The sequence below is a fragment of the Prionailurus viverrinus genome, chromosome A1 (genome assembly GCF_022837055.1).
Source record: "Prionailurus viverrinus isolate Anna chromosome A1, UM_Priviv_1.0, whole genome shotgun sequence".
In the NCBI taxonomy this organism is placed as follows: Eukaryota; Metazoa; Chordata; class Mammalia; order Carnivora; family Felidae; genus Prionailurus; species Prionailurus viverrinus.
In genome coordinates this window covers 124,327,535-124,344,120 of record NC_062561.1, presented here as the reverse complement: position 1 = coordinate 124,344,120, position 16,586 = coordinate 124,327,535, and the positions used below count along the sequence as shown (strand labels likewise).

Sequence of the window (16,586 nt, the reverse complement as noted above, 5' to 3'; positions counted from 1 at the left end):
CAAAGGCAAGGGAATTAAAAGCAAAAGTGAATTACTGGGACCTTATGAAGATAAAAAGCTTCTGCACAGCAAAGGAAACAACCAACAAAACTAAAAGGCAACCAACGGAATGGGAAAAGATATTCGCAAATGACATATCGGACAAAGGGCTAGTATCCAAAATCTATAAAGAGCTCACCAAACTCCACACCCGAAAAACAAATAACCCAGTGAAGAAATGGGCACAAAACATGAATAGACACTTCTCTAAAGAAGACATCCGGATGGCCAACAGGCACATGAAAAGATGTTCAGCGTCGCTCCTTATCAGGGAAATACAAATCAAAACCACACTCACGTATCACCTCACGCCAGTCAGAGTGGCCAAAATAAACAAATCAGGAGACTATAGATGCTGGAGAGGATGTGGAGAAACGGGAACCCTCTTGCACTGTTGGTGGGAATGCAAATTGGTGCAGCCGCTCTGGAAAGCAGTGTGGAGGTTCCTCAGAAAATTAAAAATAGACCTATCCTATGACCCAGCAATAGCACTGCTAGGAATTTATCCAAGGGATACAGGAGTACTGATGCATAGGGCCACTTGTACCCCAATGTTCATAGCAGCACTCTCAACAATAGCCAAATTATGGAAAGAGCCTAAATGTCCATCAACTGATGAATGGATAAAGAAATTGTGGTTTATATACACAATGGAATATTACGTGGCAATGAGAAAAAATGAAATATGGCCTTTTGTAGCAACGTGGATGGAACTGGAGAGTGTGATGCTAAGTGAAATAAGCCATACAGAGAAAGACAGATACCATATGGTTTCACTCTTATGTGGATCCTGAGAAACTTAACAGGAACCCATGGGGGAGGGGGAGGAAAAAAAAAAAAAAAAAAAAGAGGTTAGAATGGGAGAGAGCCAAAGCATAAGAGACTGTTAAAAACTGAGAACAAACTGAGGGTTGATGGGGGGTGGGAGGGAGGAGAGGGTGGGTGATGGGTATTGAGGAGGGCACCTTTTGGGATGAGCACTGGGTGTTGTATGGAAACCAATTTGTCAATAAATTTCATAAAAAAAAAAAAAAAAAAAAAAAAAGAAGGGATTGGGGGGAGAAACCCTAAAGGCCAGGAAAAAATGTAGGCACTGATATATACTGATACAAGAAGACCTGTAAGATATATCATTTAGTGACTAAAAGGTAAGATGCAGAACAATGTGTGCTAATTTAACTTTTCTGTAACACGTAGTAGGAAATTGAAAAATATTTCCTTCTGTGCATAAAATATCTTGGGAAGAAAGCATGAGAAAGTAATAATTTTGGTTGCCCACAGGGAGAGAAGCCAGATGGCCAGGGTGCAAGGTGATGGGACACACTTTGCACTGTATACTTTTGAATTTTGAACCACAGAATGTATTATTTATTTAAAAATTAAATTAAAAGTGAAATCACTTGGGGCACCTGGGTGGCTCAGTCGGTTAAGCATCCGACTTCGGCTCAGGTCATGATCTCACAGTTCGTGAGTTCGAACCCCACAATGGGCCTCTGTGCTGACAGCTCGGAGCCTGGAGCCTGCTTCAGATTCTGTGTCTCCCCCTCTCTCTGTCCCTCCCCTGCTTGTGCACGCTCACTCTCTCAAAAATAAATAAACATTAAAAAAAAAAAAATATTGTAGTTGCCCAAACTACAGTAACTATTAATTATTCCTATTCGGAAAAAAAAATAAAAGCAAAGAACCTGTCTTTCTCATTTTCCCTTAAATGTTCCCCCACCCTCTCCCAACTCCTTTTAACTCAATGAGAAAGACTATTTTTCTACTGTGTTTCATTCCCACTTACAAGACATTTTACAGTGATTGTTCTGCTATCCCTCTAATCTTTGTCTTCAGCATCACTGTACTTGCCCAAAGGATCTCCAACTCAAACACTACCAATTCTAACATCCCTATATGTACACATAACCTCCTGTTCTAAGGTTTGCCCAAACCCTAATGAAAATTGCCCACTGGATACCTCCATTTGGATATAGTATTATCACTTCCTTCGTCTCAAGTCAAATTAATTTTATTTACAAATCACTATCTCCTGTAAATTTCCATATTTTTCTTCTTCTTGTTATCCAAATTCAAAATCTCTTTTGCGGCAGCTGGGTGGCTCAATCGGTTGAGTGCCCGACTTCAGCTCAGGTCATGATCTCGAGATTGTGAGTTCTAGCCCCACATCGGGTTCACTGATCAGCCCGTCAGCGCAGAGCCTGCTTCAGATCCTCTGTTCCCCTCTCCGCCCCTCCCTCTGCTTGCTCTCTCCCCAAAATAAATATTTTTTAAAAATCTCTTTTGACTCCTTTTCCATTGTTCTGACCTGCTTCATTGTTAACACACATCAATTTTTTCCTTCACAGCATTTTCCACCTTTCCTTTTCCTTCCTTCTGCTACCTCCTGAATTGAGGTTCTTTTCATCTCCTAAATGCATAAACTAAAACACTTCCCTAATTCCCTTTCTTATTTTTATCTTTCCTCCTTCAACATACTCTGACAGCCGCTATCACATTAATTTTCCTAAACTACCACTCTACTTAACCAATCACCAAGTTAGGAAAAATTCGTGGTATTAAAAATGAAATTAAAACTCTCATGCTTGACATTCAACATCCTTCACAGTCTAAATAAAACCAACTTTTACTCTGTTTTATCCCTTGTCCCTAAACAAACACTCCCTCTAGCCCGCCAGTAACAAATCACTTCCTCTCCCCAGAATAGCCTCTTGCATGTAAGAATCCCTGAATGACAGGGACACCTGGGTAGCTCAGTTGGTTGAGCAGCCGACTTTCGGCTCAGGTCATGATCTCGCGGTCTGTGAGCTCAAGTCCCGCATCGGGCTCTGTGCTGACAGCTAGGGGCCTGGAGACTGCTTTGCATGGTGTCTCCCTCTCTTTCTGCCCCTTCCCTGCTTGCACTCTGTTTCTCTCTGTCTTTCAAAAAAAAAAAAAAAATCCCTGAATGACACAGAGATCTCTTTTGGAACTGTACGGCACTTAACTGTATACACTATTTTATCTCAATCACCTACTAACCTTTAAAACATGTACCTGGTTTTACCTCTTTACCAGGACTAAAAATTCCTTGAGAGAAAAATCATGCCTAATTTAATCCTATTTATTGGGTATCTCCCTTAGCTAAGAGTAAATTTTGTTAAGAATGAATCATCTTTTTCATCCAAATATCAGCTTTTCCTTGCTCTACTATAAACCATATCGTACACTTTACAATAGTTCTATGCATCAATCTAGTACATATGTTTAGGAACCATTACGTTTTAAAAATTTTCTTAGTAAACTCAACGATAGCCAGCTTTTGAGAACCTATTACATGATAAGCACTGTTAGGTGCTTGTACATAGGTGCATTCACATTCAATCCTCACAACCTTAGTAGTAGACACGTTCTTTTTTAAGGGCAAAAGGCTACAGCTTGGAGAGTAAAATCTCTCCTGAGTCCTCCTGTTGCGATTTGCCCGTTCCAAGTCAATTCAAGTCACGTTTTCTAAGCTCCTTAACCCTTTACTCAACTGGTCATTAGTTTCATTAAAGACTGTGCCAGGTATCGTGGGCCACAGAACCTAACAGATACACCTCACCTGTCCTCTCGACTCCACGGCGCACACGGGGGTAGAGTCAGCAACCTAGGCGTTAAGGAATTACTGTGGCAGGAGCTCACGGTGTCTGCGGGCACCGGGGAACGCCAAAATCCCAACTCACCAAACCAACATTCCTCCCCCCCGCCTTCAACATTCTCCCCAAAACCCTTCACTTCCCGATGCCACTCGGTCTGCACCACAGTTGCTCATGCTCTTCAGAAAAATATTGTATTTTCTCCCCTCAGCAATGAGGAAAGAGGAAAAAAAAAAACAACAACATCCTGACACTTTTCTTACCCGCCCTTTTCTGCAGACCCTGGCGGCCCTTTCCATTTCCCCTTCTCCTTCTCTCTGTCGTTTTTAGTTCCGGGTGCGGTGGCCGAGTCGTCCTCAAACACGCTGAAGAGCTCATCCCCGAAAGCGTCCGCCATCTTTCCGAGCTGGGAGACCGAATCTCCCTCCTACCCACGATGCTCTGCGAGCGTACCGACAATGACGCCAAGGGAAGCCTCAGCTGTACCCCATGGGAAACAAAAGTAGTCTAGCCACGCAACCCCATCCCCCAGAATTCTTCCTTGACTTCTTCTCTTCCGACTTTTCCTTTCCCACCACGACTAGACGGCCAGTTCGCTAACTTAAAGAAGGAGGGCGGCGAGAATGCCCGGCATGCGGTAGGCACCTAGAGGGAGGCGAGGAGGCGGAACCTTGGTGAGTCGCACCAATTGAAATTCAGCGGTCGCCCAGGCCCTAGAAGCCCGGATGAAGGACGCACGGTGGCGGCGTGGGACCCGGGGAATGTAAAGAGCACTTGGAGACGGTGCTGCGGTGGTTCCGGGACTTAGAGCAGCAGGGCTCTTTGCCATCGATGCAGTATGGGAGGCAAGAACAAGAAACACAAGGCGCCCGGGGCCGCGGCGGTCCGGGCCGCCGTGTCTGCTTCCAGAGCCAAATCCGCCGAGGCCGGAGCTGCTGGGGAGGCCCAAAACAAGAAGCCGGTGGCCAGGCCGCCCCCCGCAGCTGCCGCTAGCACCAGGGAGCCCCGAGTCAAGCAAGGTACGAGCGGTCCTGGGGCCCCGGGCTTTCCACCCCGAGCAGCTGCTGCTGTTTACGCGGTAGAAGCCAGCGCAACCTGGGCCGACCCTAGGTCTCAAAATTTGTGTCTTCCACGCCTGCAGCTGCTAGTTTCTATGCGGTGGCCTTGTTCTAGGTTAGTGTAAGCTTTGGGAGCCTCTGAAGTTATGACAGTAGTCCTCTTGCAGCCTGGCACCTCCCACTTAACCGTGCTTTTTCTTAAGAGAACAGAATAAAAATTGCATTTGCTCCCGTTTCAGCAGGAATTAGTCTTGAGCCATCATCTAAATTAGCTAGGTTGATGCAGAGGGTCATGTGTGGAGTTCCTAACCTCCTGGAGTCAGGCCCTTTTTGTACTTGATCTTCGTATCATTTTCAACCACTATTTTCATGTGTTATGGAAGAACCAGTAATAAGAATTTCAGTACTTAAACACCGAATATGGGTATAACCTATTGTGGAAATATTTCTAATCTTTACCACTGTCATGCATTCTTTGCTCACTGTGTAATTTAGTTTGATAACTCAGAGATTGCTGATTCTGGCTACAGATGAGCAGGCCCCTATATAAAAACTGATTCTAAAACATGTACAGGTATCCTCTCTTTTGTTCTGTTTAGCTTGTTTGCCTATAGTTCTTACTGAAATGTTCGTCCAACACATATTTTTGAATACTTCTGTATCTCATGATGTTAGGGGTGGGATGAGCAATGTAGACAAATCACCTGTCTCTCGGAACTTTCTGATGTAATGGCAGACACGGGCATTAAATAATCCCACCAGCATTGCTTTATAACTGATAAGTGCCACAAAGAAAAACTAAGGAAGAAGGTTTAACAAGCTAACCTCATTTTTACTGGAGAAGAGGAGGGGTCATAGATGGTCTCTTTGAGAAAGTGACTGTTAAACTGAGATCAGGAGGACTGGTAGGTGTTACCCTGTAAAGAATGGGGGAAATAGTGTAGTATTCCTGGCAGAGTTAAGAAACTCCATGTGCAGAGATGGTGAGTGAAGAAAGAGCTTGGGTTTTTGAGGTCCTCATGGAATGTAAGCTTTGCATAAGAGAAGATGGCACTAAAGAAGTGTACACTTAGCAAACTTTCACCTACAAGGTGAATAAATCTTTGCCCCCCAATTTATTGCAACATTTTAACTACCAAGTTTTGATGCTTGTACATACAAATACATAGCATTTCTCTTTGACTATTATTCTGTGGCTCTTTTCCTCTGAACTAGCCTCTTTTGGATTCTCTTGTCTTTTCTGATATGCCTCTGAATTCTTTCAGCTCTATAATCATTTGTTGTATTCTTTGGCTTCCTATTCCTCCTGCCCCAAAACGTGACCCTCAATGAAGGTGTTAGTCTGTAACAGTATAGTTCTCCATCTACAGTCCTTCTAGGAGAGTACTTCCATTACTAATTCTGTCTTTTTCTTTGTAGATGATTCCTCACTCACTCTGTCTAGTCCTGGTTTTTATTCTAATCTCAAGTCAGCCATTTCCATATTTACATGGACCTTTTGACCCTATATTGCAAGCCTCTCAAATTTAACATGGCTCATACTAAACTATCCTTCTCTCCTGACACTAGCTTCTATGATCTCCTTGTTTTTGTTTTTCCATATTCCTTTTTATTCAATGTTAATAATTACTTTTAATGTCTTCCTTTCTTCCTCACATCGAATCTCTTGCCATGCTTTATACAATCTTCACTTATCTTCTTTGTACACCATTTTCACTTTTCATGTGTACACCATTTTCACTTTTCAGCACTTTGTGCTGTTCATGCATCAGTCTAGGTACTCATGAATTCCTGGAGTACCAACAAAGCTTTCTAATAGGTCTCCCTACCTCTTATTTTTCTTCCTCTAGTTTGTCCTGCCTGCAGTCATCAGATTAATATTGAAGAAATGCTGCTTTGTGCATAGCACTTCTCAGTTTCTTTCGCAGCGTCTGCACTGACTTTGTGATTAAGTCCAAACCGTTCATCTAGCATCTAAGACCCCTTTTCCAGCCTTGTTACTAATTCCTGTATTTACCTATAGCAAATCTAATGTATTTTAATTGTTCCAAGTGCAGGTATTGACTTTCTGCCTCCTTGTATTCTTGCCATTTTCTCTTAACAGAATGCCATCTGTCCCAAACACATCTCTCCCAAATAGTGAAATCCAATAACACCCTTCCCCAATGTCAAGAGAGAAAAAATGAGAGGTTGTCTATGAAATTTGTAGGAAAGATTTTATAACTAAGTTCATATATATAGCACTGAAAATAAATCTGCTGTGCAGACTGTGACATGATTTTTTTTTTCTGTTTGGGTATTTTTATAAAACATGATAGTAGGCCTGCTTTGGAGGAAAAAACATTATTTCTGAACTTGTTTTAGTTGTTAATGTAAGTGCAATTGTTCTACTCCCCTTCAACTCTTTTCAAAAATTTGAAGGATTGTACATAGCATTACTTTCTGAAAATTGTCCTGTCACATAGAGGGAGAAAATCTCTTCTGCCATGAAATGACTCTTGGCACAATTCTCAGTATTCTCTCACTCCTGTTTTTTTCACTTCATTTGTTCATCAGATAATTTTTGAATTGCTGCTATGTTCTAGGCAAGACTAGGCCCTGGAGATACCACATGAACTGATCGAGGGAGAGGACTAACAACTGTAAGGCTGGCGTTTGTGAAAATCCTTAAGCCTAGCTGAGATGTAAAAATCCTAAGAGGGAAACAAGACTAGGGGGACTAATGTCATGAGTTAACTCATAAAACCATGATATTTTTCAGGGTCATCCAAATAAAACAAAATGCGACAAAAAGCAGAAAAGTGACTTGGTAAAGAACGAATTGAATAGTAGAGTCTGTTTTTGCTTACAACAGGGATGGCTTCCCTGAGGAAACATCTATGCTGAGGTGGTTTGAAGCTTCCAGTTATTAGAAGATCTGAAGACAATGTTTGAGGCTGAGGGGACAAGCGCAAAGGCCCTAAGATGGGAACAAGCTTGGCATGTTAACAAAAAAAATAAAAAAAGAAGAAAGTCCATGGGTAGAATGAAAAAGAAGGGGCTAGTGTTGGCATTAAATGTAAGAGAGACCTTAGGTAATTTACATGTTTAAAGGATTAGTCAGGTGGCTCTGGTGGTATGGACTTCCTCACAGACCCTGACTGCTCAGATTGTATCGTTTCATCCTCATTTATTCTCTAGATACCCTGTATTTCCCTTTCGCAGTTTATTTGCATAGTTACTTAATGACTCCACTAGTAATTGAGCTCCATGAAGACAAGGACTGCGTCTTATTTATCCCTGTTTAGATCCCTTACCTGGTTCACATCCCCTTACAAATGTGTACTGTTGGTCAGAAAGAAACCAAAATGCCTCAGTACACCTGTCACCAGCGCTAGCAACTCAAAGTGAGTGTATTAGCAATAGTGGGTCATTATAATCACTCTGTGATACAAAACGCAATACATTATAAAAGGAATATGTTGTGAAAGAAAGAGTAGTTAGCAACAACACATTGATTTTTTGGCTGGTGTGTTTTTTTTTTTTTTTAGCAGAGTCATCTTGAGGAAATCACTTTTTCTGTGCTTCAACTTTAATAAATATTTTTTAAAATAGTGTGCTGTGTTCTATGAACTATCATTTCTAAATTTGAAATCAATAATACTTTTGCCTCGGATATACTGTACACTAACATCCTTATTTCCAGTCAAATTTACAAGAACTCCCTCTGTCTGAAACAGAAAACCACAGTTTATGGAAAAATGTCTTCAAGTAGCTGTCATAAATCCTGTACACTTTATTTGGCAAAAGAGTGGGACCCATCTTTGTTCCATGGCCTATTGACTTAGAATTGCATTTGAAAATAGAGTTACTAATTTCTAAGTTTGAGTTACTATTTTCTTCTGGTGCCTTCACTTTTTGCTAAATAACACATTAGAATATGGCGGTTACATGCACATTCTGAAAGTTGGCGGCTGACAAGAAAGGAGACTACAGAATCACCAAGTAGAAAATTAGAGCAGTTTTGGAGGAATTGAGTAAGCTCATTCTTCTTACTAGCTCTGCAGGTTTCAATTTAAATTATAGATATTCATAATAACACATCATAAAAAGGTTTGAATTTTCTTGATGGTACTGTGTATATAACAGGAAGCATAAATATATTTTGGGAAGTTTTCCATAAATTGTTTAAGATGCATTTCAAATTCTGAAGCTTTCGTTCACACTCATTAAAACTCTTATATGAACATGTTTTAAGAAGAAGAAGCATTCGAAATAGAAAGGGCCTTACTTGATTTAATTGGTACTTTCTCTGTGGCAAGATCTCATTGTTGCCTTAGTTCCTTGGCCTATTGATTAAAATGAAAACATACCCACTTTTAGAGACCTTTAATTGCACCCAGTGAATGTGCAGCAGTATCTGTGTGCATTCCCTCCCTGGTTTTCCAGGGACTCAGCGCTTCTTTTATTTGCCCTCTAGAAGTTCACAATATAAGCTGACTTCTAAGAAGTGATATGGTTGTTTGTCTTAGGGAGAGTGGTTGGAGAAGACAAAGGAGAGCTTATTTCAATCTTCAACACAAAATTATTAAAGGAATTTATAGTTTCACCTTCATCAGTAACACATCAACCTTGAATTGCTTCTCAGTATAGTCTTGGTAATAAACTGCTCTACCATCTGTACCTTTCCCAAAAGGGTTATAATTGGATCCCCTCAGTGGTTTTTGGGACTTAGAAACTCTGATTAGTATGCAAAATTTGTGAATAAGTTTACTGCAAATGATGAGACTTCACAGAAATGGTTAAGGACTACTGATGTGTACTCGCATTTATGACTATTGACTTGAGTTTATGAGCAAGGTTACTAGAATTAAAGTTTAAGACTACAAGATAAAGAAATTAACCATAATGTGCCAGAATTGTCACTATCTTTTCATATACTCTAGGTAACCTTGGGTACTTCCTGTAGAACTAGCATAGATTCAGGGAACCACTGATGTCTTTAATTCAGACTGCCCAAATGTAAATAGTTACTCTGAAAAACCTTTTTCTTTTAAATTTTTTTTCAATGTTTATTTTTGAGAGAGAGAGAGAGAGACAGAGCATGAGTGGGGGAGGGGCAGAGAGAGAGGGAGACACAGAATCCAAAGCAGGCTCCAGGTGCTGAACTGTTGGCACAGAGCCCGACACGGGGCTCGAACCCACAAACCATGAGATTATGACCTGAGCCAAAGTCGGACGCCTAACCAACTGAGCCACCCAGGCACCCCAAAACCTTTTTCTTTTGAAATGGCTAATTATATTAAGTAGCATCTTGAAAGGAAAACTCTAAGTCAACAGAGACCCAAGTTTTTGACCTTTAAAATCATAATAAGCAACTTTTAATGTTTAGGTTTGTCTCCGAAAGTAAAAAAAAAAAAAAAAAAAATCCTTACTTTGAGATTTATTAACAGCAGAGTAAGTAGACGTTATAAGATTCTAGGAGTATTCTCATATAGTAGTGGTTTGTCAAGTGTGTTCAAGGGATCCTGTGGAATTCTTGAAACCTCTCTGTCAGGGACTCCATGAAATGAGAACTGTTTTCATTAATCTAAAATGTTATTTGCCATATTTGTACTCATTTTCTCATGAGTGTACAGTCGTATTTTTTAGTGGCTACATGATAATAATACAAAAAATTGAATGGAGAAACCAGACATTAAGAGATTTGCAAAAACCCAAAACATTTTTTTGGAGGGTTTGGAAAATGTAGTTATTTTTCATAAGAAGTATTTATATTATAGTGGGTTTGTTCTTTTTAATGAATTAATGAGTATTTAAAAATTTTTCCTTTTTATAACATGATGTATATCAGTGTTAGAATTCACATAAAAAGTATTTGGGATCGTCACTGATTTTTAAGAGAATAAACAGATCATGAGACTAATGGTTTGAAAATAATATGTGTTCCTTCATGGTTACTCGTTAGAGAACTGATGATATGTATAGTGTTTCTCTTGGCTGGAACAGACTTGACAACTGTAATGGGTTTAGTAGTATCATTCCCACCCCCCCCACCCCCATCTCCCCAAAGTTCATTTCTACCTGGAACCTCAGAATGCAACCTTATTTGGAAATAAGATCCTTACAGATAAAATTAGTTAAGGATGTTTCATCTCGAGATGGAATCATCCAGTGGCTAGTGTCCAGAGAAAGGAGAGAGATATGTGAACACAGACACCAGGGACTAAGGCCATATGAAGCCCCATGTGTAAAAGGCAAACAAGGCAAGCAATTCCTGGGATTACCAGAAGGATTACCAATGGATTCTTGTCTAGAACCTAAAGGGAGCATGGTCCTAGTGACAACTTGATTTTGTACTTAAAGCCTCCAGAATTGTGAGAGAATATGTTACATTTGGCCAACCAAGTTTGTGGTAATTTGTCCTAAGAAACTAGTACAGCAACCTTTGGACTCAATAGGAGAAGATGAGGGGCGCCTGGGTGGCTCAGTTGGTTGGGCATCCGACTTCAGCTCAGGTCATGATCTCACAGTTCATAAGTTCGAGCCCTGCGTCGGGCTCTGTGCTGACAGGTCAGAGCCTGGAGCCTGCTTCAGATTCTGTGTCTCCCTCTCTTTCTTTTCCCATCCCCCACCCATGCTCTGTCTCTGTCTCTGTCTCTCTCTCTCTCTCTCAAAAATGAAGATTAAAAAAAAATAGGAGATGACAGGAGCTGCTGCCTCATTTATACTTTAGGTGGGAGTATTTCTCTTCAAAAATAACCATCTTCTCTGCCAAGAATCTAATATCCTCTGAGAGATCTTGCTTCAGTTAAGTGCCACGCAGAAGAGCATCTGACTTTAAAAATATAAAGGTGAACATAGATTTAATTTAAAAAATATACATGCCTTTGCTCTTTGTAAGTAACTTGTTAACCTTGAGAATGCTAATTGGTAAAATGTTTGTGAAAATTTAGAGGCAGTATTGCTGACTTGTAGATTGAGTTATTTGGTGAAGTAGGCAAAAGAGAGGTGAAATCAAATATTTAATGTTTAGCAATTTTTAGAGAAAAAATAATGTAGTAATTATTAATGATTAAACTGCCTTGACTACTTGTTGTCTGTTATATACAGGTCCGAAAATTTATAGTTTTAATTCTACAAATGATTCTGGAGGTCCTGCAAATCTGGATAAATCTATTTTGAAAGTGAGTACTGAGGTCTTGAGTCATTTCAAGAAATGTTGTCTTTGAAAAAGAAAGAAAAAGGTATATTCATAAATAAAAGAAATGGTGTATTTTAAATTTTTGTAATAAATTAATTGCTGATTTGTACTAAATAGATGTAAATCATAACATATATGTTGAAAGCCTATAGGAACTTAAGGAAGATGTGGGTAAGATCCAAATTAAAAAAAAAAAAAATTTAATGTTTATTTTTGAGAGAAAGAGGAGGGAGAGGGGAGAGAGAGGGAGACAAAGAATCTGAAGCAGGCTCCAGGCTCTGAGCGGTCAGCCCAGAGCCTTATGAAGGTCTCAAACCCACAAATCATGAGATCATGACCTGAGCTCAAGTCGGATGCTTAACTAGCTGAGCCACCCAGGTGCCCCAAGATACAAATCTTTAAGGATAGCATATGCATCCTTTCAGACCTGGTTTAGTGTACATTTCCAGCCTCCTTTCCATTATTCTTCTCCACTTAAAATTTTAGTTTAAATCTCATTGTTCCTCCAAATCCCGTGTGATTTTATGACTCTAGGCTTTTGTCAGTGAGCTCTCTGCTTAAAATGACCTGCTTCTCCTTCTCCATTTGTCACCTCTGGAGCCTCTAAGAAGTCCTTCATACCTCACCAGTTTTTCTTGTGGTCCCATTTTTTTTTTTTAATAGTTGCCATGCTGGTTTACAGTGTATCTTTTTATATGGGTTTCCTGTGCTAGACTGATTTCTGTAGTATATTTTTGAGCATAGGTAGGCATTCAGTAAAGATGTGGTAAAGGAAAGGTACATGTTTGTAGGTACATGTTTGTGTATTCTGAAGTTTAAAGTTTGGAAAGAACATATGAAACAAAAAAATGGAATACAAGGTGGCTAATAGAAAAACAAGATCAAACATTGGGAGCCAAAAGAATTTGTGTTACCTAATTATTACTATTTATGTAGTATTTATTTTTATTTGATATGTGTTCTTTTTAGTGTAACATCCATTCTTTAAAGCTGTTTGCTTGGGGTTTACATTAAGCAGATTCCTGGGCTCCATCCACAAGGATTCTGATTCAGCTTTACGATCAAGCTTAGGAATCGGTCTTTATGATAGCAATTCGAAGACAGTGCAGCTTCAGAGGGTTTGTAAGAGGATTTCTTCCTTGCCATATGTTGCTTTTTTTATATCCCATTTTTTCTTAAATATGTGGTACAGATATAGTCCAATGGCGGTCTAAAATATAATAATTATTTTACCTGATTTTAGCTTAAATCCTTGGATTGTTGGCAGGGATACAGAAAACTATGTGATTTTCTTCTAATCATTTATTTATTAAATATTATGTAATAATTTAGATTCTAATTGACAGGACCTTTTTGGCTTCAACAGGTGGTAATTAATCACAAACTAGAGCAAAGAATTATTGGAGTGATAAATGAGCATAAAAAGCAAAATAATGACAAAGGAGTGATTTCTGGAAGACTTACTGCCAAAAAATTACAGGTATTTTGCAAACTTTTTTTAAGTTCTGTATTTTTTTTATGTTTATTTATTTATTTTGACAAAGAGTTCATGCATGATTGGGGTGGGGGGAGGGGGCAGAGAGACAGGAAGAGAGAATCCCAAGCAAGCTCCATGCTGTCAGCACAGAGCTCAACACAGAGCTCGCACCCACAAACCATGAGATGATGACCTGAGCAAAAATCAAAAGAGCTGCTTAACTGAGCTACTTAGGTGCCCCCACTAAGTTCCTTATTTTTAATGGAGCATTTTTAAGCCTGTTCTACGTTGTAAGATAGTGAGATAAAATGACTTTTTCAACTCCGTTGAGATTTTATGTAGATCATTTCCATCTGCAAAACTAGGGAAGGAATTGTGCCATATACAACTACACACATTAAAATGGTGATGTGAAAACTAAATTACATTCCACAAATTATATTAGGCTCTATAGTGGGCACTTTGCTTACATTTTCTCTGACACAACAATACCAGAAGATACTTTGCCCCATTTTTCAAATGAAGGAATCAGGGCTTGGAAAGATTACTACATAAGCTATAGTCTGCAGTTGTTAATGAGTAAGTAGTAGAGTAAGCACAGTCTCGATTTGAACCAAATTCTCTCCAGCTCTGAAGATCATGCTTTAGAAAGTACGTTAAGATGCTTTACTTTATAGATGAACATGTTCATTGAAGCACTAATCGTAAGAAAAAGAGAAAACATCCTGAGTGGCCACTAATAGGAAAAGGTATGATTATGATACACCTACCTAATGAAGTATGTAACTCTTATAAGTGATGAAGAGTTTCTGATAACTTGGGAAGATGCTTATGTTACAATGATCAAAAAAAATTTTTTTTAATGTTTATTTATTTTGGGAGAGACAGAGCATGAGCAGTGGAGGGGCAGAGAGAGAGAGGGAGACACAGAATCAGAAGCAGGCTCCAGACTCTGAGCTGTCAGCACAGGGCCCAATGTGGGGCTCAAACCCACAAACTGCGAGATCACGACCTGAGCTGAAGTCGGATGCTTAACCGACTGAGCCACCCAGGTGCCCTGCTTATGTTATAACATTAAGTGAAATTTGTTTTCACAAGATCAGAAAAATGACTGATAGGAAACATACTACATTGCAAACAATATCGTTGGATAGTAAGAATATGAGCAGTGTCTCCAGGTCCTTTTATTTATTTGTTTGTTTATTTTCTAGGTCCTTTTATTTACTGTTTTAATTTTTTTTTTTAATGTTTGTTTATTTTTGTGAGCAGAGGAGGGGCAGAGAGAGAGAGGGAGACACAGAATCCGAAGCAGGCCCCAGGCTCTCAGCTGTCAGCACAGAGCCCAGTGCCAGGCCCAGACCCACAAACCGTGAGAACATGACTTGAGCTGAAACTTGACGCTCAACCAGCTGAGCCACCCAGGCACCCCTTGAGGTCCTTTTAAAATTTATCCATAGTTCTCAAATTCTCAATCTGGTAAGCATATTTAACTCTTCTAACTAGAAGGGAGAAAAGATATTTTTGAAATTATAATTTGTATCAGAATTTCTGGTTTAAAATGAGTGGGCTACTGTGTGGCCCAGTAGCTTAAGCATCTGACTCTTGATTTTGGCTCAGGTCATGGCATGAGTTTCAGTCTTGCATTGGGCTCTGTGTTGATAGCATAGAGCCTGGTTGGGATTCTCTCCCTCTCTCTCTGCCCTCCCCTGATTTCCCTCCCTCTCTCTCTCTAAATACATAAATAACCTTAAGCTCAGTTAAGTGTCCAACTTGTGATCTTAGCTCAGGTCTTGATCTCAGGGTTGTGAGTTCAAGCCCTTGATTGGGCTCTGCGCTGGGCATAGAGCCTACTTAAATAAATAAATAATTATAAAATGAGTGGTAGAATAAAATTAGTAATAAAAGGAGAGAAAATTGACAGAATGACTTTTTTGCATTTCCCTCTTACAGGATTTATACATGGCTTTACAAGCATTTTCATTTAAGACTAAAGACATTGAAGATGCCATGACTAACACACTGTTGCAGGGAGGTGATCTCCATTCTGCCTTGGATTGGCTCTGTTTAAATCTTTCAGATGGTAAGTAGTATTATCATTAAAGTCGTTCATTTTCTAAAGCCCATCTGAAATTCAGAATTTGTGATATTTGTATCAAGCTCTACTTAAAATTTTTTCACTGTGTTATAATTATTGTTTGAATGTTCTTACCCTTTCCTGCTCTTTGTAGTATATTCTCAGAGGTTGTAGTCCATGCAAGAAGAAATTTTTTGTGCATTACTTTCAGTTGTCAGTAGTCATTTTATAATGTACTTCATAGAACACATTTTTAAAGTTTGCCTACCTTTTACCTATCAGACTGTCTCTCCTGGTTTTGGTTTAGAAATTTGGGCCATCTGGCTTTGGATAGTTTTAATAACCAGAGAGTCAAGGTTGTCATCTTTAGCAAGAACCTAGAGTCCAAATTGCTTGTATGACTGATTAAGGATCCTGCCATATACTGTAATAGGCAACCAAAGAGTTGGGAAGGGCTCAAATCTTTTTTTGAAAACTTATGAGTCTAACACATAGAGAGTGAAATAAATGGCCATTTAGAGGTGGGCTGTCATCTGATGAGTGTTCGCACTTTGACTTTGACAATAAAGTCAGATTCATCATAGGATTTCTATTCTTGGGGAGATGAGTGTGGAAGAAAATTAGGTGCTCTTTGTTTAGCCAGGATTTTTGTGTATGTTTGATGAATGTATATGTTTATGTTTTATATATCATATGTATGTTTTTTTTAATCCCAATTTTTAAGATGCACTTCCTGAAGGATTCAGTCAAGAATTTGAAGAGCAACAAACTAAAAGTAGGCCAAAATTCCAGTCTCCTCAAATACCAGCCACTGTTTCACCTCCATTGCAACCTAAAATCAAAAAAACAGAAGATACTAAGATTAAGGTAATTTAAGAATTAAACACATGAAGTTGTATAAAATCAGAATAAAGTGCATTATAGCAGTTTATGAGTAGAAATACTAGGTTGCAATAATGTTTTTGCTTATTGAAGAGAATTAGTTTGCCAAACTTTTCTGTCACGGTTTCGGTAGTGTATTGCTGCATAACAAACCACCCAAAAATTTAGTGACTTAAACCACCAGTTTATTTCTTTTGATTCTGCAGTCTGGACCAGGGTCAGCTGTTTAGTCCATCTGTTTCCCAAGGTGTCTTAC

At 39.3% G+C, this 16,586-nt stretch overlaps 2 protein-coding genes across 2 annotated transcripts in view; one reads left to right on the top strand and one right to left on the bottom strand.

Moving 5' to 3' along the window:
• MTREX (Mtr4 exosome RNA helicase) overlaps positions 1 to 4,288 on the bottom strand; it is a 110,541-nt gene extending 106,253 nt beyond the window's left edge. The window contains exon 1 of the mRNA XM_047854282.1: positions 3,920 to 4,288. Coding sequence (XP_047710238.1) covers positions 3,920 to 4,053 — 134 coding nt within the window. The 5' untranslated portion in view covers positions 4,054 to 4,288. The remainder of the gene's footprint in view (positions 1 to 3,919) is intronic.
• An 82-nt stretch (positions 4,289 to 4,370) lies between these two features.
• Positions 4,371 to 16,586, top strand: part of DHX29 (DExH-box helicase 29) — a 46,453-nt gene continuing 34,237 nt past the window's right edge. Inside the window, exons 1-5 of the mRNA XM_047854165.1 lie at positions 4,371 to 4,675; positions 11,807 to 11,880; positions 13,264 to 13,377; positions 15,325 to 15,454; positions 16,173 to 16,315. Of these exons, the coding sequence (XP_047710121.1) occupies positions 4,495 to 4,675; positions 11,807 to 11,880; positions 13,264 to 13,377; positions 15,325 to 15,454; positions 16,173 to 16,315 (642 nt within the window). The 5' untranslated portion in view covers positions 4,371 to 4,494. The remainder of the gene's footprint in view (positions 4,676 to 11,806; positions 11,881 to 13,263; positions 13,378 to 15,324; positions 15,455 to 16,172; positions 16,316 to 16,586) is intronic.